Raw genomic sequence first — 23,159 nt, 5'->3', positions numbered from 1 at the left:
CCACTCCATATACGACCTGGGTTGAGTTATAATTCCTTTTGGGTTTTTTTTTTTCTTTAACTGTTCTTAGCAGTGCTCTCCTATCTTGGTTTCAAACTCATTTGTGGACTACACTGTGACTCCCACAAACCAGAATGGAAGAATCACAATTATGAAATCTAATACATTAATGGCTTCTTTCAAATTGAGCTACTGGTATGACACAAGCTGGTAAGTGCACATGTGAACACTTGCTCCAAGTGGCTGGCTTCCGAACCTTGCTCACACTGCCAGCCATTCCCCAGTTCTCATGGGCCCTTCTATCTTCTCATCCTTGTTGCACATCTGTGCTGCTAAATGAACGCAATCAGAGTCAGCATGAAAATTTAATAAGCAGCATTCTGGCACTGGTCACGTTCCCAGTTGTGTGTTTGGTTTTTGCTTGCAGAAGTCCTCAGACATTGTCAACCAGAAGAGCTCCAGTGTTTGCAAGCACTGATGTTTATCAGCCTCAAATTACTCTCTCTGGTGGTGGTATTCAAAAATCAGACCAGGTCTCTCAATTTGCCAGTCTTTTTAGGGGGCTGATGGAAGCCAGGCCCCGGGCTGAGAAGATCTCAGTCTCATGGTCTTCCTCCTGCTGTCTGAAAATTCATGTTTCAGAAGCAAAAAGATCCTTAGACAAATCAGTGCAATTTAAAGCTTCTAACTTTAGCATGGTAGTTTTAAACGATGATGTCTTTTGACTGCATGGAGACTTGTCAAGTGTGTAGTTAGTCGCATCTATACCCTAAGGCAGGGTGTGCCTTAGTCCCTACTGCCCTTCCTGGAGAGGCAGAATAAAGATAGAGAAAAATGGGAGCACGTTTTGTGCTTGTCCCATTAAGCTTTTGCTGCAGAAGCAAAGTTTTAAGGTTCCCAGCACCACAAGCTGGGCCAGAGTTTGGAAATTACTAAGCTATTGTGTGTTAACTTAAACTTTCCTGCCTTTTGTGTGCTGGGGTTTCAGCTCCCTGCTTCTCTGCTTTGCTGGCTGGCTGGCAACTGCTTGTGATTTGGATCCAGCATGGAGTTTAGAGAGGTCTAGCTCAGTTCTGCTCCTGCTTTGGTATATTGTGCTGGTATATTTGATATATTGACCATAGCAGAGGGATCTATCACCATGTGTATGAAACATGTGGTTTAGCTCCCACTTTATGGGGTTGCTTACTGGTTGATACCAATGTGTTGTGTCTTTTGTCCTCCCCACCTGACTTTTTATACTTTAGTGGAACATAGAAACCCGTGTCAAAAATCTGTACATCTTTGCAGTGCGCATGTATTTGTGTTTGCCCACTCTAAGAAAGGCACAAATTGCTAAAGGCACTCCCAGAAGGGATGTCCTCACTGCACTGAACCACTCGATGGGGACTTGTGGGGTTTCAGCAGACCATTGCAGACTGCTGAGCAAAGGGAGGAAGACCTGAACTCCTGAGCTCTGGAGCACTTCCTTTCTCTAGGACGCTTCCTCTCTCTTCCTCAGAGCTGGCTAAAACAAGGAAGAGCCTGCCCTCAGCCTGGAGAGTGCCCATGCTGCTCTTTGGAGGTGGGAGCACAGGGAAGGAGAGGGGTGAGCAGCAGCTGGGGTGATGGGATTGGTGAAACAGCCACTCTTGGGAGTATCACCGTGAGCCAGGCAAAAGGACACAAAGGTTCCTTGTAAGGGTAAAATCTCTGCTAGGTATTTTGGTACAATTTATTCCTCTTGCTTACTAACTCCAAGGAATCTAGGGTGTTGGATGGGTTTTCTTTTTTTATTTAATGTCAGGAGCTGATACTTTGATGACGAGTTTCAGTGAGTCATTGCCCTCAGTCCTGGTCAGTGGTGTGTACATAGAAAAGTAAGTACCCGATTTATAGCTGTGTCTGTTCAAAATGATTAAGCGCAACAGTTAAAGAGCCTGCTGAGGAATTTGAATGAGCACACGGGTACTAAAGCACCTCTATTTCTGATTCAGGAAGGAATATGTAGCAGGCTGTATTTGAAGAAACACCAGTAGCAGGGCACTGTCTATTTACACCAGTGTCCTGAAGACTCACTTCTTGTTCACCTTCTTGGCAAACCAGAAATTATGATGCTGATGTTTTTTATGAACAGGAAGGCCAGGCACTATTAGTTGCTTCCATACATTGTCTGAGATCAGATCCATTTAAGCGCTTGAGGTATAGGTGCTGCCTTCTAACAGCATACCTACAGGAGTAAAACCCGTGCCGTGTTCCTGGAGCTCTAACCAGGGTTGGATGCTGTCAGCTCCCCCATGGCTGCATACTGTGTATTCCAGCAGAAAGCCTTAATAAGCAACTGCATTCCAGTAGATATTCTCGTGCCCTATTGAAAAATCTGGATCTGTATTGGAACAATATATCTTGAGCAGTTCCTTCTGTGTAAATAGAGCTGAATTGGTGCTTATGTTCTGCTTAAATACGCTTCCCATTTAGGAGCAATCTGCTCAACTTAAACACAGCTCTGTGAAATGGAAAGGAAGAATCCTTTGGGTGATACTGTTTTGTGCAGATGGGATCTATGATGCGCTTACTGATAGCAGTGTTTGCTCCTCGGTTCTGCCTGGACCAGAACAGCCTGTACTTCCAGCCTTTGCAGAGGTGAATTGCTGCAGTGTGGAGGTGAGCTCTCCTCTCTGAGAATCACTCCCAGATTCAATCCTGCTGGGGATGCTAGCGTTACCTTAGAGTTACCTGGCAAATCCTGTCTTCCACACTGCTTTTCCAAACAGGATTACGTGCATGTTGATAAACAAAACCAAATAGTTTTTTTCTCTTTTTTAATAAATGTGAGCAAACCCACCCAGGTTTCAAGCCTGAGAAAATAGAAGTTTCTGTTTAAAAACAAAGCAAGCTCTATTTTAAGGAAAACTCATAGTAAGAAATTGAAACTTTAGGCTAAAGTAGAACTAGTGACACCCCTTGGGGTGGGGGGGGGAGTGAGAGATACCTGGCATGACATTTCTGTAGTGCAGAGTTCCAGTGAAGGTCCTTGGCTATGGGCATGTGTTACAGCTCCGCTCACTCAATGTGCAGTTACCCAGGAATGAAGTAAACATTTATGGCACTGGGTAGCCTGAGAGAAAGCTCCAAAGGGTTGCTGCGCTGTAACCAGGCTGAGCACGGTCCAGGGGGAGGTGGCTTCTGCCTGCATTATAATGGGATGTGAACACTTGAGAGAAATGAAATTTGCAGGGTTTCCAAAAGGAGGTTTTCCAAACGCCAGGCAAAGTTTCCATTTTTGTGAAAAAGGGTTTTTTTTTTTTCAATTTAGTTTCCCAATCTGGAACATCACCTTAGGAAGAGTGACATCCACCTGAATTCCAAACAGCACCTGTGCCCTGGTTGGGAGTGCAGCCCAAGCTGCTCACGCACCCCAGGGTGGTCCAGACGCAGGGACCTCCTGTGCATGGCCATGGGAGCACACTGGGGAGGATAGGCCCACAGCAGCCACTGGTGGTGGGTAGTGATGGGCACAGCATGCCTTGCTGCTACAGGCTTCCAGCGCTGAGGCTGTGCTTCCAGACTGGGACCATCAGCCTAGAGTGACTGAGCACAGGCATGCTTTATGGAAGGCACAGCAAGGCCTCCATCAGAAGATAATGCTCACATGCACATGCACATGTTCTCTCTCTCCAGGTGAAAAGTCCCAGTCCAGAATAAAGAATCATAGAATCATAGGATGATTGGATGGTTTGGGTTGGAAAGGACCTTAAGATCATCCAGTTCCAACCCTCTGCCGTGGGCAGGGATGCTTCACACTAGACCATGCTGCAAAATCTCAGGTGAAGCTGCAGCTCTGTGGTCCCCTGCAATCATTACGTAAACACTGTATATGTGATTGAGGCTGCCATTATAAAGGTTTTACAAAGCTGAAGCTGTGTTTGTCCTCACACTGTTGTCTATTAGTCTTGGTCTTCCAAATGTCTGCTTAACTCCTGTGTCAGTTCTGCAGCCAGTGCCAAGTGTATGTAATCCAAGCTGCTCCCCCTCTGAGGGGGAAAACAACTTACTTAGAATCATAGGGTCAAGTAGGTTGGAAAAGACCCCTAAGATCCTCAAGTCCAACTTTTACGCTGTAGTTAAAAGCTGCCTGAATTTTCCCCCTAAAATAACCCAAGGATAATGCGTCCTTGAATTAGGCACTGAACTGATTACTATTTCTGATTGCTTGGTTTCCTCACATTATATGTTCATTGATTATTGTTCTTTCAAACCCCCTATTCTAACTTAAAGCTAGAGCAAACCAACGTTTGTGGAAATTGGTGCAGTAATAAATCAGGGACTTGAAGTGTCTGATTTGCTTTTCAATGAGATAAAAAAACCATTGGCAGTAATAATTCTTCTTGGAGAGAATAAGTCCATTTGTAATGCATTGTCTAGGCTCATCAGAGGGGTTTTGAAGAATAACCTATTCCAGAAGAGAAAAAATGTTCAGTTCAGTTACTTAATTTATAATCCAGAAGTCTCCTATGACTATTTCATTTATCAGGTGCCTTATGAAGTGTTTCTACTATTTATTCTGAAAAATCATCACAGTTTGATAGCTTGACACATTCTCATGGTTTTCCTTTTCCTTGCTGCTTTGGAATGGAAATGTTGCTTTGGTCCCTGCTCAGCCTGCGTGTCCCAGGCTAGGGGAACCCATTCAGTGCCAGTGCCTTGGTGCTGCTTTCTTGAGAAGATTACTGCATCTATATCCTTTATTTGCACTTCTGGCACTTGTTATAAAGCCTTGAGATGGGGCATGGCATGGAAGATGACTGCCTCCCTGCTCCCGAAGTCCCATGTCACCTTTTCTGGATGTGGCAGTGGATGTATAAATGTGTTCATACACCACCAGCCATGTTAAACCTGGTTTGTTATACTAGTGGTAGATTGAAAAGGAATTTCACTAGCATGTAACTGGGAATATGGCAAAAGAATCTGGTGCACCTCCTTCAGATAAGTCATTGGGCTTTGTTCTTATTTAATCAAATGCATGCTTACCACCAGTTCTTCCTGTTGGTCATCTTTTGGCCTCATCACTCTTAGTCTTGGCTGTGTTCCTTAGATTGCTCTTTTTTAAGTATTTGGAGTGCTTTAGAAGCAAAAGCCATAGTACAAGCACTGCCTAAATACCAACCTAGAAAAGCAAACCAAGTCTTGAAATAGTCTGTGCTGTAAGTGGAGTGGAGCTTTGTCTTGCACAACAGCACAGAACCAAAGTCAGACCCATTTGTTACAAGGGAGATGCATTACGTGGGCTGGGTGCTGCTGAAGTTGAGGGGACTCAAGTGGAACGCTGTGAGAGCATGTCTGGATGTATAAGTGTTATTATCCCCATTTTACTGGTGAGGTTTTACAAATTGCCTTTACTTGTCCTGTTCTGCCAGAGAGCTACTGAGACGTAATTAGTTTCTGTAGTAGGGCTGGAAATAGATTCATAAGCAACTGAACGCTGTGAAATGGTGCTTCTGGTTATAGTGCATTGTGAGCAAATAACGCTGCTGATGGTACTGATGATCATGACTAGGAGGCTGGAAGAAGCTCTCAAGCAAGGTGGCTTTCAGGATGCATTGCAATTTGTGTTGCACATTCCTCTTTTTGAATACTTGGGCTCTGCCACCCAAGCCCTGCTATAGATGCAACAACTGATTCATATAAACCATTTTGTGTTTCCAGCACAATACTGCAAGTTCTGCAAAACTCCCCTTTAAGGGGAAAGTTGATTTCTAACGTATCTTTGAATCTCCTACAGGGAAATGATTTACTTCACTTAAGTAGCAATGACTTAATTCTGGGAGGATTAAGTGGTTGGAAGATTTTTTTTGGTGGGCTTGGGGTTTCCTGCTGCTGCTGCAGGGCATCAGAGAAGGAGCAGAGCATTGGGGTTTGGAGTGGTGTTTTCTGGGGGCTGGGGAAAAAGCTTCACCATCTGTCCCCTTGCAATCCTACAGTTTAATTGTAGCCATGACTTGTTATGTGCCATTTAGTGTTTGAAAAGGGTTGATTGCACTTGTCTTTGGATTACCTCTTCACACAGGCTTTGTCAGGGCCTCTGTGTATAAACTTGCATTTGAGACAGAGCAGAGAATATCTTAGAATCATAGAATAGTTAGGGTTGGAAAGGACTTTAAGATCATCCAGTTCCAGCACCTCACACTAGACCATGTCACACAAGGCTCTGTCCAACCTGGCCTTGAACCCTACCAGGGATGGAACATTCACCACTTCTCTGGGCAGCCTGTTCCAGTGCCTCACCACCCTCGCAGTAAAGAACTTCCTTACATCCAGCATCTTCTTCCATGAAACTCATTACTGATGGTTGGGAAAGAATTGTACAAACCAAAGCCTTGATTGCTCTTCGGGCACCTACAGGATTCCTGGAAAGCAGCAGAAAACATTGCAAAACACACAAGCAGTCTTGGTGGCAGTTTGGACACAGCCCTTGGCAGTGCCTTTGCCTTAACTCCAGCCTGGATTGGAGCTCTGGAATTGCTACTCTGCACATGGCATCTGTGCCCTCAGCACAGCCCAGCCTGACCACCATGGAAAAGGGCTTCAAGGCAATGGGGGCTTACTGTGGGAATAAGCACATCTCTTTTAGATACTGCACATCTCTTTCAGATACTGCACATCTCTTTCAGATACTGCACATCTCATTAGGTACCACCGAGAGCCGTGTCCAAACTGCCACCAACCCACAGGACTGCAAGCTGTATACCCACCTCTTGAACTAAGATGGTATGTGCTTGGTGAGATAGCCTTTAACACCCCAACAACACACACACACCACAGTTACACAGTTATTCTCAGCAGGTGAGCATTATGTCAGCCGGAGCTGTATTTTGTGCAGAGAGGTTGAATTGTAACAGTGATGCTGAATGGATTCACAATTTCATATTAACAGAGTAAAATGGAAAATGCTGCCAGGTTCTATGGCCTGTAAAATTTATGTATTGTAGGGAATACATTTGTTTAACAAACAATACAAAAATTGTTCAGCTATATAAAGAGTATGTAAATAGGTTTCATTTTTTCTTTTCAGTGGGAATGGGTGTGCTACCAGATGGCATTTCAGTATCTTGTTTAAGTGCTAAGTGATGTACTATGTTCCTTACAAAGCCTGAACATAATCAAGCTTTTCACTTCCCAGTGTGGGTCGGGTAACATGAAGCTTTATTTGTGCTCTGAATGGCTGTGTTATGGCAGTGTAAGGAAATGTGACTTTTTCAACAATAAAGAGTAATGCTGAGAAATGGGATGCGCTCCTACTGTGCTACTTGAGATCACTCAACAGCAAGATTGAAGTGCACAAAAAAAGGCTGTTCATCCCCAGGGGCTCTTTGTACAAGCCAGGAGGGGCAGAAGGGGTCAGGTTCAAGTAGGGGGCTGTGTCCAGCTCAGTGTTTTCAGCCCACGGTACCCTCGGCAAACACACAGGCAGAGGTTGCTCTGGGAGGTGTTGGAGCTGGAGCAGCTCTTCCTGGAGCACGGAGCTTGTCCTCCACTGCCACTGGGCACGTACCTTATTTTTCAATCCCGCTCTCACCTACTTAGCGAGCAGGAGTTTGCATAATTTAAGGAAGTTTTTCAACTGCCCATACCCTGCAAAGGGCAAAATATTCCCCGTAGTAGGCGTTTACTTGCTGCCTCTGTACCAGATGTGGCACAATGGCAGGACAGTAATTTTCCCAAGGGCTCTATTATGTTTATGAAGCCAGTTTATTTCTCCCTGAGAGCAGGGAGGTTGTGCTGGGGCTCCTGTCACTGAGAAAACAACAGAGCTGGTTGAAAACAATCCTGGAGCTGAGGACCCATCCCCTCAGTATGTTTGGCAGTGAGGAATTTGTGTATAAAGCCGTTTTATACCTATTAAATTCCTTTAAATTCATTCTTATGAAAGAAACAATGAGTCTGGATTGGAGTCTAAAAAACCCACCTCTACCTTCGGATTCTGAAAGCGTTCTTGATATAAGGAAGAACCCCTATGTGGATGTGTCTCTGGCCAACCTGTCTCACCACACCCTACAGAACTCTAGCACTCTAAAAGCCAGAAAACCAGAAAAATGCCTTCTTTTTGCCTTGTACCAAAACGCTGCTCTCCAACAGGTCTGGGGTTTGCATTGCTATAAATGCTATCTGCCCTGTTTATTTTCTCAGATAACAGGCACAAGGTCAAACACTAATGTTGGGCTGTGTAATGGTTTCCCAGCCAGCGCCATTGGAACGACATCAAACCCACTGGTGCTCAGGTAGTGGCTGAACTTTCAGAGGCTTGGCCATGGGCACAAATGAAAACTGCTGCCAGGCAGATGTTGCAGGGGAAATGTGAGCATCTTATTAGCATGCCGGTGCTGAAACAGGACTATGTGGCTGCAAATCCAATCTTCCTTTTTTTCCATTTTAATATCACTGCTTCCCACATGTTGTTCTGGTACCTGACAGGTTTGTGTTTGGTTTTCCTTTTTTTTAGGGTACAAAGAAAAGTCCAATTACATTGAAAAATGTAATTAGATTGTTATGATTTAAGTAGAGTATTATATTGGCTTCGGTACTTGAGTTCTGGTGCAGCTCCCCCTGGTCAGGTACAGGGACAGTCCCATTCCATATGCACAGCACTGATGGGCTGGCTGTGGCATTACCTGCTGCTTCTAAACAGCTTACCTTGTCAGAAATAATCCTCAGCAATGATGAACTGAGTTTCTGCCAAGTTATTTTCTTTTTCATTGATCTGTAGTTGCTCACAGAGTAATCCATAACCTGGGAGTTTTAGGGGGAAAAAACCAATCCTAAAACTCCTCTGGGAAGAGATGGCAAATAACCAGGTCTTCAGTAACTGCTTCTGCATGCTTTAGGAAGAGGTTTTGTAAGTGGCAGTAACAACGCTGTACTTTCTCCTATTTGTACTATTCAATATGCTAAGTAGACATAAGCATTTGAATTGGAGCTGATGGTTAAGAAGTTTCCTCTTGAGCTTATTGAAAAACGCCATTTGTCAAAGAAGACCACTGCAGTGTTAAATAAAAAAATAGAGCCTATGAACCAAAACCTCGTAGTTGGATTTGAATAATCTGGAAAGGAATTAATTTTCCCCTGAACCCCTGAAAGCTGACTGTGAAGTTTTTCATATAATGAAGTGTATTGTTACAAGAAGCATTTTCTATTTCACTTTTCTAAGGGCTTTTTTCCTACCTCTCTGAGGAAGAAAAGAAAACATCGTTTATATCCAGAAGGCATTCTTTGCAGTCTAAAGTTTTAATAACCCACAAGGTTACCCAGTATAGAAAAACAGATCACCGTTCTCTTTTTTGCAGCACACCTACTGTCTGCCTGCTATCTGTAATCATCTCTAATGCAGCTTCATCTTTTCAAGCCCAATATTGACAGTGGAACCTCTCGATGTACTCTGGCTCTTTTTATTCCTTGATTTCACCCTTACTAAATCAGGATGCTCTTATCATGATCTCTCTAACGACTGCATTTACATTTCTTTGTTCTCATCAAGGGAAATTAGTTTGTAGCTAGTGTTAACATGTGAATTTAGAACTGGCCTTATTAGGCTTGAAGTGGTTGGTTTTTTCTCCTCTGTCCTTAGGTTACCCAGCAAAGTGGGATTTCCCTGGCAGCAGGTGATTTAATGGTTAACAGTTCAAAACCTGCTTCAGCAGAGATTTGGGACCTCTTTAAGCAACCTTTATTTATTGCAATCCTGTCTTGGTGGTTCAAGGAGGTTAAAAAGTCCTGTGGTAGGTACAGCGTGCATAGGGTACAGTGGAGTTTGTTACATCCTACTGATTGTTTTATATGCTTTCTGTAAAGGTCTAGATACGTACTGCTCTGCCTCTGGTATGTGTCGTGGTCTATGAATGCAATTTAAATGACGATTGTTTGTAGGCTCTTTGCTCTGGAGATTAGCTTCTCTTGGAGTTTTCTTCAAGTTCAGTTCAAAAGGGAAAAGTGTGGAGGTATCTATAGTCACTAATATGAATTATATCCCTGTGTGAGTAGCCAGTCCTTGAGGATTTGATTCTGTTATTGATCTCTCATGTGATTGTCCTCAGTATCACCATTGCTTTTGTGCTGCAGCAGCCAACTGGAGCATCCACTGTGGTTTTCTTGTGTTCACCTGGGCTTTTTCTTTACTTGTTCATTCCTCAGGCTGAGAAGAGCTGAGCCGGGGTTAGTGAGGCCAAGCACTGTGCCTCAGCAATACTGCCTGACCAGGCAGTTCCTCAGTATGTAGGTGGTGCTCTTGGGAAGCTGTGGTCTAATACTTATTTCTGCCAGTTTTCTGTGGCCAGGTAATTTACTGTCCAGGGGATGTGAGGATAGTACAAAATAACCCCGTTGCAAGTGAAGTGACTGCAGAGAGCACAAGTTAGAGCCTTCCAGACCCCCTGAGACTTCTTCACTCTTCTAATCACTTCATTTCTACAGCAAAGAGCTATGCTGTGGAGAGGAAGCGGGAGGCCATGGCCCCTCTTGCTGCCCCTCAGCAGACTTCAAGAAGTGCATGCAAAGTCCTTCTTCTCCGTTCTCAGAGTTACTACGCTGACTGTTGCATTGCTGTCTTTCTGTATGCATGGATGCTTGCATGAGTGCATAACTGTGTGCATGATTCTCTCCACTGCTGCCCTGAGTTCCATGGTCATGCAGGGGACAGTGGGCTTTGACTTCTCTTCCTGCCCCTACGGTAAGGGAAAAAGCCAGTTCTGGGAGGGAGGAGGTGGGGATGGGACCAACGATTAAATACACCTGGAAACAATCCTACAGTCACTGGGAAAGAGTACCTTATGGCCCATGCAGAGCACATCCAGTGTCACCTTAAAATTACCACCAGACAAAGCTGTGTATGGTTGTCACTTTCTTTTTGTTAAATCTTTTTCTTACTTTTTCCTAGACCCTGCCTGCTGGTTTTACGTGTATCAGAGAGGTAAAACTTGAACCGGTTTGACTCTATTGGTCATCTAATTTTCATAGCAAAAGTTTTTTTAAGCTAAGAAACAGGTTCCCTCTGGCTGAGCTCAGTCTCACTTTCCATGCTGGTATGAAAGGTGCTTGAGCATTGCCCAGCTCCCTAGCTCCCTGGTAAAGCTGCAGAGAGGGGAGCAGTCCCAGCTCTCCCTCAACCTCCATGTCCTCCTGCGCAGTGCTCAGCCAAGTACTTCACAGTTCAGGTACCCTCCAGGTAAGGTTTTCAGATGGTATTGCTGGGAATTTTCAAACAATAACCAAAGGGAAGTGATTTTCTACCGTTCCTAGTGAGCTTGTTTTGCAAACTCATCTTTGACCAGCTCCTTGCAAGAAAGCCCTTGTCCCAAAAGCACATTTTCTGCAGCGTTCCGATGAAAAAGCAGCAAAGCACCCTCAAGCTCTCAGTGTTTTTCCACCTGTTTTGAAGTTGCTTCCCTTATAAACATTACTACAGATAAGTGGGAATGTGCAAGGAAAAGTGAAAAGCAAGTGCTGTCACAAGTTCCGGTGCACTGGGAGAACAACCTGCTGTCTCCTTCTCTGGGAATGGCGGCAGCAAAGCTAGTTCTGATGCTGAACGCACTTAACACAGTGTTTGCAGAAACATTCAAGGCCAAATTGGACTTTGTGTAGTTCATCTTCAAATCATTGTACTGGATCTTAGTTGTGTGCCACAAAGGCACTTTGGAGGCAGGCGTAGCCTCTGACTGCTGTACCTCCCTTTTCAGAGCACAGCCTTGTTTGAGCTTCCCTATGTTCAGCTGTGGAGCTGATTAGAGTATAGAGGCAGAGGAAAGTATATACATGACTTTTGCTTATATCATAGCAAGAATTAGCCAAGAAATCCTGAAATTCTATCATTTTTGTAATTAAATCTCAGAATTTGATATACTGTTGGGTTTTCATGTAGCTTTTCCCGGCAGCTGGTGGTGGTGCAGGTTCGCACAGGCAGAACAGCCTTGCTGAGCTTGACTCTTAGTGCAAGGAATTTGATGTTGCTGATTTAGTGGTGGAAAAGGACCTGAAGGAGTCAGAAAATCCTTCAAGGAAAAGGGAGTGGGTAAGGAGACATCAGCTCCTTTTTGGTTTATTGGCTGGAGAGAGTCCCTTTGGTTTGGAAGCTGATCTCTTCAGGCAGGCAATAATATTAATAACAATAATAATTTATTAATAAGGAGTGTTCCATTTTAATTGTTTGATGTTTAATATATCAGTTGGTATCTTAGTGTCATGTGTTTACTGGTATTTGCCATGAGCAGATTTTCCTTAACCCTTCTTAAGAAGTGATAGATGTGCTGTACATGTGTTTAAGCTCCAGCTGAGCCGTCATTCTGCCCTCTTAACCTTGCTGGTTTGCAAGTATTTGCCAGCTGGGGTCGCTTAAAGGCTGACATTTGGATTCTGTTGGTGGAACTGCACACAAATACCTTGACTGTTCAGAGAGTGGAGCTGTATTTGGCAGCTGTCTCTGCCCAGGGATCTGGAAACACGGCTCTCAGAGGACTTCACAAAGCAGTGTTTCCTACCTTTTCTGCTTACACTACTGGGAGGGAACACTGAAGCAGGGTCTGCACCGATAACAGCTCTCACCTGACTCCCATCCTGTAATTTTTGGCCCTAATGAGAATTTATGGACTCAGGCCTTCAATTATGTCTCTTCGTGAAATATTCAGCTGTTTGCACTTGGTTTCCCACAGGCAGGATGTATTTCCTACAAGATCTGCCCAAGCAAGTGGCCTGTCTGAAGATTAATTCCAAGGACGTAAAGCATAAACTGGAGTTAATGTTTTCCTTCAGGTCCTCACTCCTAAAATATAACTAATGGGTTTTTAATAAAAATAAGGTGCAGTCTCATAATTCTTGCACATATCTTAATCCCCTTCTGCTGTATTTGTAAAACTACCCATTTCACCTAATGCTTGTCAGTGTTACAGTTAACACCGGGCCCATGAGCTGCGTTTTACGCCTTGATTATTCGTCTTTAACAAAACCTGAATTTATTTATAAGCAGCATCTTTTCAAAACCCTTCCGTTAGCCACAGAACCTGCTGTTGCAGCTTCACCATGCAGCCTTAGGAAGCAGGGGACAGGATCATCGACACCCTCCCTTTAAAGTGTGGTTTAGGTCTTGGCTTGTCCTTGGCCAGCCCTAGCAATGTATTGAGCCATTTGAAAGGCACGTGGGTTGAAGGGCTGGAAATGCTGCAGTGCTGATGTGGCCGCTGCAGGGAGTGGTGTTTGATGCTTCTTGTGTTTCACAAGGGGGTTTGGCCAAGTGAAACCAGCGCTGGGCTTCTGTGCAAGATGTTACTTGTGTAGAGGCAGCGCCAGTGGGAGGAAGGACAGGCAGGGCGATGAACTTGGGTCCAATGGCTGTTCAAAGGCAGAGCTAAGAAAGCAGCTGGTAAATAACACACGACTGTTTCCTGTTCTGTAGTGCACGAATGCAACTTTGGCATTGTCTGGGACCACTTTAATCTGTTCCGTTTAGCAGGAAAGGATAGTTGGATCTGAAGAAGGCATTTTTGTATGGAAACAGGTTGCTAAAGCGAGTACCAGGAGATGTGCTGTCACCAGAGGATTTTAGGACTTGGCCTCTGTGTTGATGGCACATGCTTTCTGGTGCTGGTGTTGGCAAGTTAGTGCCTGGTCTCTGCACCTTTAGGAGCTGGGTTTGGGCAGTGCCTCGGTTCATGCAGCTGTCTGGATGTGCGTTATGATACCTGTGCACTTCAAAGATAAATTGACAACGAAACGATTTTTTCCATCACATGGCAGACAAAGGAGCTTGTGTCCAACTGAACCGAAAGATCTGGGGAAGTGAAATACCGGAGCAGGTTGTTTTCCTTCAAAGTTAATAGATAAAAATCTGTTTTCCTCAGTGATGAACCAATTTTGTCTGTAAGTGTGTTGATGCACAAACCAGCTGTTACATGAACAGGCTTGGATTACTCCAGTTTATCCGTTGGGGAAGTGCAAATTCTGTTCAGCAAAGTTTACAGCAGTGAAGCACAGGGCCATTTGCAGGCAGCCTAAGCACAGAAACCTTCCAATTGTAAAGATTACAAAAGGTAAAAATAGGATGAAAATGAAAGGGTGTATAACCCAGCCTCATTAGTTTCCAAAGTGTGCTCAGTTAAAATATTGATCTACTCTAATGAAAATTCATTCTCTGCTCTTGAGCAAGCAGCAGAGAAATGAAACTGTGTCTTTCATTACCAACAATCTATAAAATATGCACGTACATGCAAGTATGTCAGCAGTATTTTTCTTTGCAAAGTGAAGCCACTATTTTGTCTGATACAGAAAATGTGCCTATCCTATGGGCTAAGCGAACAGGGATGGTGTTCTGCCCCCAGTAAACATGCAAAATTACATCATTATTACAACCTGGACCTATTTTGGAGTAGGATTAACACAGCTGCTTCTCCCAGACCCACACTTCATATCCTGCTACTAAAGCAGCCGTAAACCTATGGCCAGAGACAAATTCTAAATCAGAAAGTGCTGCTTTCTGTTCTTACGGTTTCAAATACATTGCAAGAAAAACAGCTGAGCAAGTGCACAGGCATGTTCTGCACCAGCTGAACAGTGCAGATGATCTTACACCAGTCCTTGTTCAGCCTGGAGAAGAGAAGGCTCCTGAAGGGGAGACCTGAGAGCAGCTCCAGTGCCTAAAGGGGCTGCAGGAAACCTGGAGAGGGGCTTTGGACAAGGGCATGTAGGGACAGGCCAAGGGGAATGGCTTTAACCTGCCAGAGGGGAGACTGAGATGAGCTCTTAGGCAGAAGCTCTTCCCTGTGAGGGTGCTGAGGCGCTGGCACAGGGTGCCCAGAGAAGCTGTGGCTGCCCCATCCCTGGCAGTGTTCAAGGCCAGGTTGGACACAGGGGCTTGGAGCAAGCTGCTCCAGTGGAAGGGGTCCCTGCCTGTGGCAGGGGTTGGAACTGGATGGGCTTTAAGGTCCCTTCCAACACAAACCATTCTATGACTCCATGATTCTAAGACACAACTCACTGCAACTGTCTGGTGCGGAAGGGGTTGATCCAGGGACCATTGCAACAAGTGCTGAAGCTAAAAAACAAACAAAAAACCAAGAAGTAAGTTATCATTTATCAGTACCTGCAAGCAGGAGAAATCTGAGTCCACCCAACTGGGGAGCACAGAATCATGCTTTCAGGTTCAGAATGGTAAATTTGGACCTATTTGCCAGTGTTCAAGCTCTCACTAACCAGGTGTGTGGTACCCAGACCCTGAGGCGAGTGTGTCCCCCCAGCAGGGCACAGCTGAGTTCCAGCTCCACAGGGATGCCGTAAGCATCAGCTGCTGACACATGGCACCTGAGCTGGGGAGGGCACCATGGGCATCTCTGGCAGTGTCATTCCCTCGGGCTTTCCATGAGCTTGCAGACTGAAGAAGAAAATGAACTTGAAACCAGTGGCATGCCCATTTCCCACCCTCAAACCACTCAGAGTGCTCAGCAAGCCGTAGACAAGGCAAAACTGTGGAAGAATATGATATTGGGCAAAATATCTTCACACAATGCTTTCCTAATTAAAAATGTGTGGATCTATGTGCATACACTTTTGCTTGCACTCAGCACCATGAAGTGAGCTTCAGTTTAATGCAATTGCAGTGTTTACAAATGCAAGGGCTTGTCTTTCACACAGTGACATCCCTGGAGAGCTGGGAGGGACCCAGCCAGTGCAACAAAGCCAATGGAAGTAAGAGGAAACACAATATACATGACAAAAGGCAAGAGCAGATGAGGAGGTGACAGGATCTGGGGGTTTGTCTCTGTGGTTAATTTATAGGGTATATGAGAGTGGAAGAAAAGGGTTTTAAAGACCTGAGTCAAGAGAAAACACTGAAAGGAAACAAATATTGACAAAGAAATCTTTGTGGGAGGTGAGGACTATTGAGTTGGAAATGATCGATTTGCTTGGAAGAGCAGTTTGTGCCCATACAGGTCTGTGCTGTGCCCAGGGCAGGCTTTTGCCAGGGAGGGAGGAGGGATGAACAGAGTGTTGCTGGAGGGGGATCTCTGAATGTGGGCTGCCAGCTGAGAAAAGTTAAAGTGTTGGTATATTTTGAGCACAGGGGAGGGACTGTTTGATCTGTGAGGCCCATTAATGTGAAGTAGTTACTCCTGAAAAGTGTCTTCTCTTGTAAGACCAATACTATCATGAAACACGGTGGAAAACAGCTCTTTGTTGGCAAGGGATAGACAAAATGACCTAATAAGCCTTTCTTGTACTTGTTTTCTGAGGTGGTGCTCCAGAAAATGCCCAGGTCTGCTCCGTTGTATCCGGGCATGTTCCATCGAAGGAAAAGCTTCTACCATTTTTAGGATGTGCCCCCTGGAAGCCTGTTGCTGTGGTGTCATTTTGAGTGTCCCCTGGGCCAGAGCTAAAGCTTCACACACCTTTTATTGCTAAGTTTCAAAATACTTCCCTCGAGAAAGGAGGAGGAAGCAGATGAAAGGATTAACCCGTGGGGGACCATCAGATTCTCTTCAGAGGCAGAGATTAATGCTGGTTCTGGAATGGGGAAATGGAAGGAAAAACTGGAGCATCCCTTTGAAAAGGGATGGATTTTTCATCCTTTCCTTTCTACAGTTTGTTATAAAGAAAAGAGCCGCATTTCTCAGCATGGGAAATAGAATCAAATCTACAACAGTCATCTGGCTTGTTTTTAACATAGGAATATCTGCCCTGTGGGACCAAAGCTTGTGAACTGAGTGTTGCGGAAACATATCCTTGCAGGACAAGCAATAGGACAAGGGGTAATGTTCAAACTTAAAACAAGGGAAGTTCAGGTTGGATATAGGGGTACTAACACTGGTTGCTTAAGGAGGTGAGGAAAGTATATGGGAAATTAAAGACCCACCAAAACCAGTCGGTTACATCAAAATGCTTTTGCAAAGAGTGTGACTTTTCTCAGCTGGATCTTTCCTGCCTCTGTACAAACCATGTGAAACTCCATGCTGTAAGGGTAAATAAAACCAAGCCTAAGAGTATTCCAACAGGCTGGCTTCCCCCATTACCCTCACCACTTACCTGAGAGTGCATAGATTGTTGGGTTTCCCCTCCCCATTGAATTATAGGATATAAAGAGTAGATGGCCAGTATTTTACTCTTAGATTTTTCCATTGACTGAAGTTGTAAAGAACTCGAGTGACTCAGTAGGAAATGTCAGTGAAAAGCTGGGTGTGTTTAACTGGTTAAAGAGCAGAGAGAGGCTCGGAGGTAACTTGCTTACATACTGCACAGTACAAAATGCACGGCTCGCTGGGGAAAACCAAGGTGACCGTCAAGGCCATTTGTAAACTGCTTATTGCATTGGGAACAGCAGGAACATGCAAGAGAGGAGTCAGGTGTTACTTGCATTTTGTAAAGGCTTTGAGGTAAATTGCAGTTAACCAAAGGTAAAAAACAGAAGTATTTGCTATATAATGTATGGATTAGTTCTGAGTCTCCGTAACCTGGCTCCCTTATAAATGTATTTCCTCTCCTTTTTTCAGCCACTCATTGCACTTCCCTCATTTCAAGGAATTTCTTCCCCATTTTTTCTCTCTATATAGTTTCTTCTGCATTCCTTAATTTTGTGGCATGTGTTGTGCTTCAAAGAAAATGGCTTTCCCCCCTTATTTCCCATTCCACATCTGTTCTTCCTGTAGCAGACATCCTTTTCCATCTCTTTTTTTTTAACAGGAGCTGTAATCTCTAGACTCTCAGTTTCCCTTTGTGAGGAGAAGGTGGCTCCTTCAGGCCTCTTCTGGCCACCTACCACCTCAGGAAGCTTTCTGCATCATAACTGGTTGTGATGCTCCCCTTCTACCCCATGCTGTTACAGCCTCTTTCCTTGATCTCCTTGCCTTGCAAGCGACATTGAGCACTGTATTTAGGCATGTATTTTCACTGCTCAAGCCCCACAAACACAGACTGTGAAGCTCCAGACACAGTGGATTAGGAGGATGCCTGAATACACCATGATTTCAAACTGATCTCTTAATACTGGAAGTGTGAACCGATGTGAATTAACCTTTGTCACTCAGTGATGTGTGTCCTTCGTTAATAACATTCGTATATATGTACAGAATTCACTTATGAAAATGGAGCTTTAGTCTGGCCTGTTCTTTCACTGAGCCAGTCTGCTCCAAATTCGTGCATTTCCCCCATTCAGAGTGACTCCATTTCCTTCCATGTTTCTTGTGAAATCCGTGTCTTTCAGCAGGAATTACTGTAGTATCTTGAGCCCAATAATCTAAAACACTTCTTCAGGGCATAAATTGTGCTGGTTTGATAACAAGGGGGGTGTTGGGGTTTATGCCAGGCCACTTTTGGATGTAGATGGGATTTTCATGTCACCTGAAAACTGCATCTGATCCTCGAAGCTTAGAGAATCTCAAAACGACACACATTAAGCATCTGTGTATATTTGGGCATTGCCTACACTTCTGGGGAAATGGGCTTGACAAGTAAAAGCATGCATCAGAATAGAGGTGAGATTACAGCAATGCAGGAGGTTGGTATCTTTCTTCCTTGTGAGGATATCCACTTGAATAAAATGCGTATCAGAATCTTTCATTTCTTATCTGCTTCCCCCAAAAATCCACGCAAATGCAGGCTGGTTTCATCCCAGACTCAGCAACTGTGGACATCGTCTGAATCTCTCCTAGGATTAAGGTGACCTTTAGTGTCTCTATAGCAAGCTTTTTGGTTAACAGAAGAGCTTCCCTCACTGTTTACCCTCAGTATAATGCCGTTGCCTAATATGCTTAAGCACGTCTGGTCTCTCACTTGTATTTGCACAGCTTTTTCAAAGCTGGTACTTTGAAAGGCCTATTCTTCCACGTTGTTTCAATATTTAGATAAGAAATACCTGGCGTTGCCTTTTGGAGCAACATATCTGCTGCCTGCCCTTCTGTTCTCACCACCAGTTTTGGCTTTGTAGATGGGGAGCCAATTGGCAGCCCTGTAAAATGTGAACTTTTGCTTTACTCATACGACTTTTATTTTGCTTTCAAGAGATTGAAAACAGTTATAGAGATCTGTTCTGTTGATGGTTTCTTTTTCTCTCTGTTGCTCTTGAACTCCAGGCTGTCCTATCCATCATGTTAATAGAGCAAAGGTAACAACCAAACTAAATATTTTCCTGTCTTCTCTTCCAGATAAAATTGAAGATGAATTAGAAATGACTACAGTGTGCCATAGACCTGAAGGACTGGAACAGCTTGAAGCACAAACCAACTTCACTAAAAGAGAACTTCAAGTGCTTTACAGAGGATTTAAAAATGTAAGAATGATCCTGCAGTGAACCGAGTCCAGTATGTATGTCCCCCCCAGCCTCCCCTGCTCAGCTGCATTATGTGCCGTTCCCCTGCGAAACGTTTGCGGTTTTGTGCTAGATGTCCCCTACCACAGCAAAACGAGCACAATCTGCCACTTCATCTAATATTTATGACACCATAATCTGCCTAAAACTGGGTTTGGATGAATACTCAGCATATAATATTCTCCTTCATTTTGTTGCCCAAATGTCAGGAAGCACACTGCAATTTCCCCAACTGTGCCACTACTTCAAGATAACCTGAAAATGTTTTATAGGTACTTATTTAATTCTTGCTGTCAGTTCCTCATGTTCAAATATGAGCAGTACTGCTTGCTTGCGATTAGCTTGTGTCCTTTCTCTGGCTACAGAAATCTTGCTCTTTCAGCATGATGTAATAGAGCACACTAGGACTATAAGTTCCTGTGCAAACAGATTAAGCTGAAGTGGCAGGAGCCAAAAAGAAATCAAAAGTAAAAAGGTATCAAGACCGAGGAGACAAGAAAGAGGCTACAGACTGAGGTGAGAGCAGGAGCCATGCCAGCTGGCATGTCTGTGTAGGCAGAGCAGTGCTGCCCTTGCCTTTGTCAACCACCAGCCATATCCTCCCTGGTAGCGGGGAGGCTGGAGCTCCCTGAGCCTCAGCTTCCAGCTCACCTGCTGCTGCCTCTTAGGGACTTGTCATAATAAATAGAAACAGGGAATTTTGAGGCTACGTGGAGCAGATGCTTTATGCCCCTTGAAGAATGAATACTCATTACATGGTTGCCTGCGGGTCTGGGTTTAGTCACCCAGGTGGTTCGTGCCAGGTGATGTTTTTATGATGATGAATAGATCGGTATTAAGCTCAATAAACACGGGGTGGGTTTCAGTCGTCTTGCAGGACAGCTCCAGCATTTCAGCTGCTGCCCCAGTGAAATCCTGCTGTTTCTCTCAGAAAAACAAATCCATTGGGTAAAAGCTTCCCAAAAGAAAGCTGAGCTGCAAGTGTTGAGAGAAACCTGCTGGATATTGAGAGGGGCCTTTCTCTCTGACAGGCTCTTGGAGTTACCTTGAATCACATCACCAAAATAAGTTTGAGGAGTCCGGTGGTTTCAGCCTTTATTTCACCGCTCACCTGAGCAGGACAAGGCACAGCTCAGCTTTCTGTACTTCTCTTTTTGGTGCATGTCTTGTATTTGTACAGCCTTTGCTGCACGTAGGAGCTCATTCCGCGTGTGAAGTTTTGTAGCCACTGTAGACCGATACCTGAAACGTCTTCATGCTTTGGGCAGTCAGCGAGAAATCATTTGGCTTTTGAGACAGCTTGACAGGCTAACAGACATCTGATGTGACACAGCTGCCTGCAGTGAGAGCTCTGAACTGCTGTGTTTAGCTAAGATCTCCAAAGTGCCTCCCGTACTGCTGTTTGGTGGGAGACCCGTGCTGGATTGCTGTGCTCCGTGCTGGCAGGAGGAGCTGGCTCTGCAGCTCTCAGTACCCATGATATTTACCCCTTGCCCCTCTCAGTTCTGCTATCACTTTGCAGTATAGAGGCATTACCTCCCAGGGCAAGAGTGATAGACAAGTGCATTTAACTTATGACCTAACCCCTTTCCTAAACCTCACTGAAGGTCTTGGTATTAATAGGCAGTGCTGACAAGATGATGTTTTATATTGGGTTGCTAGGACAAACAGTCTGGTTTTCTCCAGCTGCTACTACATGATATGCATGAAGCTTTAATATCTAAGGTTTAAATTGACATGAAAGGGTAGCTTTAGCATTTGTAGCATGTAAATTATGGTTTCAATGGGGTGAGTAATTATTTACAGCAGGCAAACTGACTCAGCTGTTGTACCAAACCATCTGCTTTTTGGGATGATGTTACAGTGCCATCTGGAGATTCAAGATCCCTGTGGGAATACAGTCATTTTCTTTTCTCTGGCTTGCTCATGGTGACTGCACAGGTCCTGTTTAATCATGAGGCAACACCTGGATAATCCCAGAGCCATTTACAGGCACAGGGGAGAATGTGGCCCTGCTCAGCCCTGCTGCAATCACAGGAGTTGAAGGTTTGATGCTCATGAACATAGATTTGATGGTGTTTGACCAAAGGCAGTTCAGCACAGCCTGGGGCACCCTCTAGGCACTAATTCTCAGTGCTTTAATTCCTGTTCTTACTTCATCTCTCAAATCTGTTTCCCTATGCCCTCAAAATCTTCCCAGTCTCTTCCCAGTGTGTCACTGGTCAGATCTGGTGTTTCTGCACCATATTGATGGTGACTTCCACTGAATACAAATCCTTTCCCACTTCAAGCTGGTGTGCTTGCTGCCTGGACAAGAGGGAAGTGTTCCCTCTCTCTTTGCTATCAGCTTTCTTTTCCAGTTGTGAAAGGGAACGTTGTGAGATGTCCTCCAACATCTCTTGATACCAGGACCAAAAGTTCCTGTTTATCTTTGCAGTTATCTCTGCCCCCAGGGTGCAATTTGTGCAATAGTCTGTTTCGCACCTTGCAGATAGCTGCTGTCATACTGGAGCCAGGTTAAGGTGTTTGGACTCATTTCTTTGGCTGTGGTTCTGCACAAGCAAAGCAACAGAGACAGCAAAACCCAGCACAACCTTTGGTGGATCTTGCCTTGGTTTAGCTCAACAAAATAGAATGTGTTACCTGCTGTCTATAAATACATCAGGAGAGAGCACCGTTTGAGCTAAAAGGCAGTATTGGCACAGGAACAAAATGGACATGACCAGGCATAGGCTGGCAGGAGAAGGAAGTTTCTGCTCCCCACAGGAGTAAAGTTTAGGGAACAGTTATGGAACAAGAGGGAGGAGATCAGTCCCCTGGGTGCTCCTCTTTGTTCTGGTGAGAGCAGCCAGGTGAGCAGGTTATGTTCAGCCCCATTTCAGTTTTGCTGCTGATCCCTGCTTGTGCACATTGCTCATCTTTGGAAGCAATTGATGAAGCTCATTTCTGATTCCAGCAGGAGAAAGAACAGCAAGTGACCTTCTCTTTGATTTCCTTTTTGGGTTGTTTTGTGCTGGGGGGTTCTATTTTTAACGTGGATTCAGCTCCTTTGTGGTTTCCTGTTTGGAAAGAGTTAAGAGTTCCGAGAGGGTAGATTCAAAGGCATGACTCATGCTGCCAGTGCCAGTGTTTGTTGAAGATGAGGGGTTGGTTCCGTGCTTAGCAATCCCAAAACTGTGGAACACTGTTCTTGTTTTAAGGTAGGTAGTTCGTAGGTTATAGCAATGCAAGGTGTTTGCCTGAATCTAATTCCCTGCCACTGGAGGCAGACTGTTATGGTGAGGCACCGTGCTTTTCCATACTGCCAAGAACGTTTTCGTGAATGAGTAAGGCTTTGTCAGCATCAGTGGAACTCAAACTGACGCTCAGCTTACCTGCTCCTTTCCTAACAGATTTCTTGCGAGTCAGCTGAATTCAGTAGTACTGGAGCACTAATGAGGCCACTTGAGCATTATTTGGCTCTTAGAAAAGCAAAATTGTGATCAATTAAGTGCAAATGAATTGGAACAGGCATATGTGTCTGAAAGCAATCCAGTTACACTGAGCTAAGCAGGCTGATCAATGTCCGCGCTGCCTCTGCCCAGCACTCCTGGAGGCTTGCTGCAAACGTTTCATTTGGCTTCCAGATGGAGCATCAGAAGCAAAAGGATCGTGTGGAAATTGAGAGAGTTCAATGATGCATAATGGCTGAAACTGCCACAGAAAACCCTGCCTCTGCAAGGGCAGCGTGTGCAGCACCAACCTGCCCTTCACAGGCTTCAGCTTCATCCTCAGGGTGGATGGTGCTGGACTGGGGCTCTTGGCAAACACAGGCTTTAATATAGTGTGGAAGAGGCCCAATGGA

The 23,159-nt window shown here is 44.6% G+C and overlaps 1 protein-coding gene across 9 annotated transcripts in view; it reads left to right on the top strand.

Moving 5' to 3' along the window:
• Window positions 1-23,159, top strand: part of KCNIP1 (potassium voltage-gated channel interacting protein 1) — a 398,295-nt gene that overhangs the window by 363,192 nt on the left and 11,944 nt on the right. For all 9 annotated transcript variants that reach the window (XM_057415102.1, XM_057415106.1, XM_057415107.1 and 6 more), the window contains one exon: window positions 19,152-19,276. In XM_057415102.1, the coding sequence (XP_057271085.1) occupies window positions 19,152-19,276 (125 nt within the window). The remainder of the gene's footprint in view (window positions 1-19,151; window positions 19,277-23,159) is intronic.

The sequence above is a fragment of the Pezoporus wallicus genome, unplaced genomic scaffold, assembly GCF_028554395.1.
Source record: "Pezoporus wallicus isolate ANWC-B61680 ecotype Strahan unplaced genomic scaffold, APGP_CSIRO_Pwel_v1 contig_4161, whole genome shotgun sequence".
Lineage (NCBI taxonomy): Eukaryota > Metazoa > Chordata > Aves > Psittaciformes > Psittacidae > Pezoporus > Pezoporus wallicus.
Note: the sequence above shows the minus strand (reverse complement) of the source record. Positions and strands in the feature narration are given on the sequence as shown.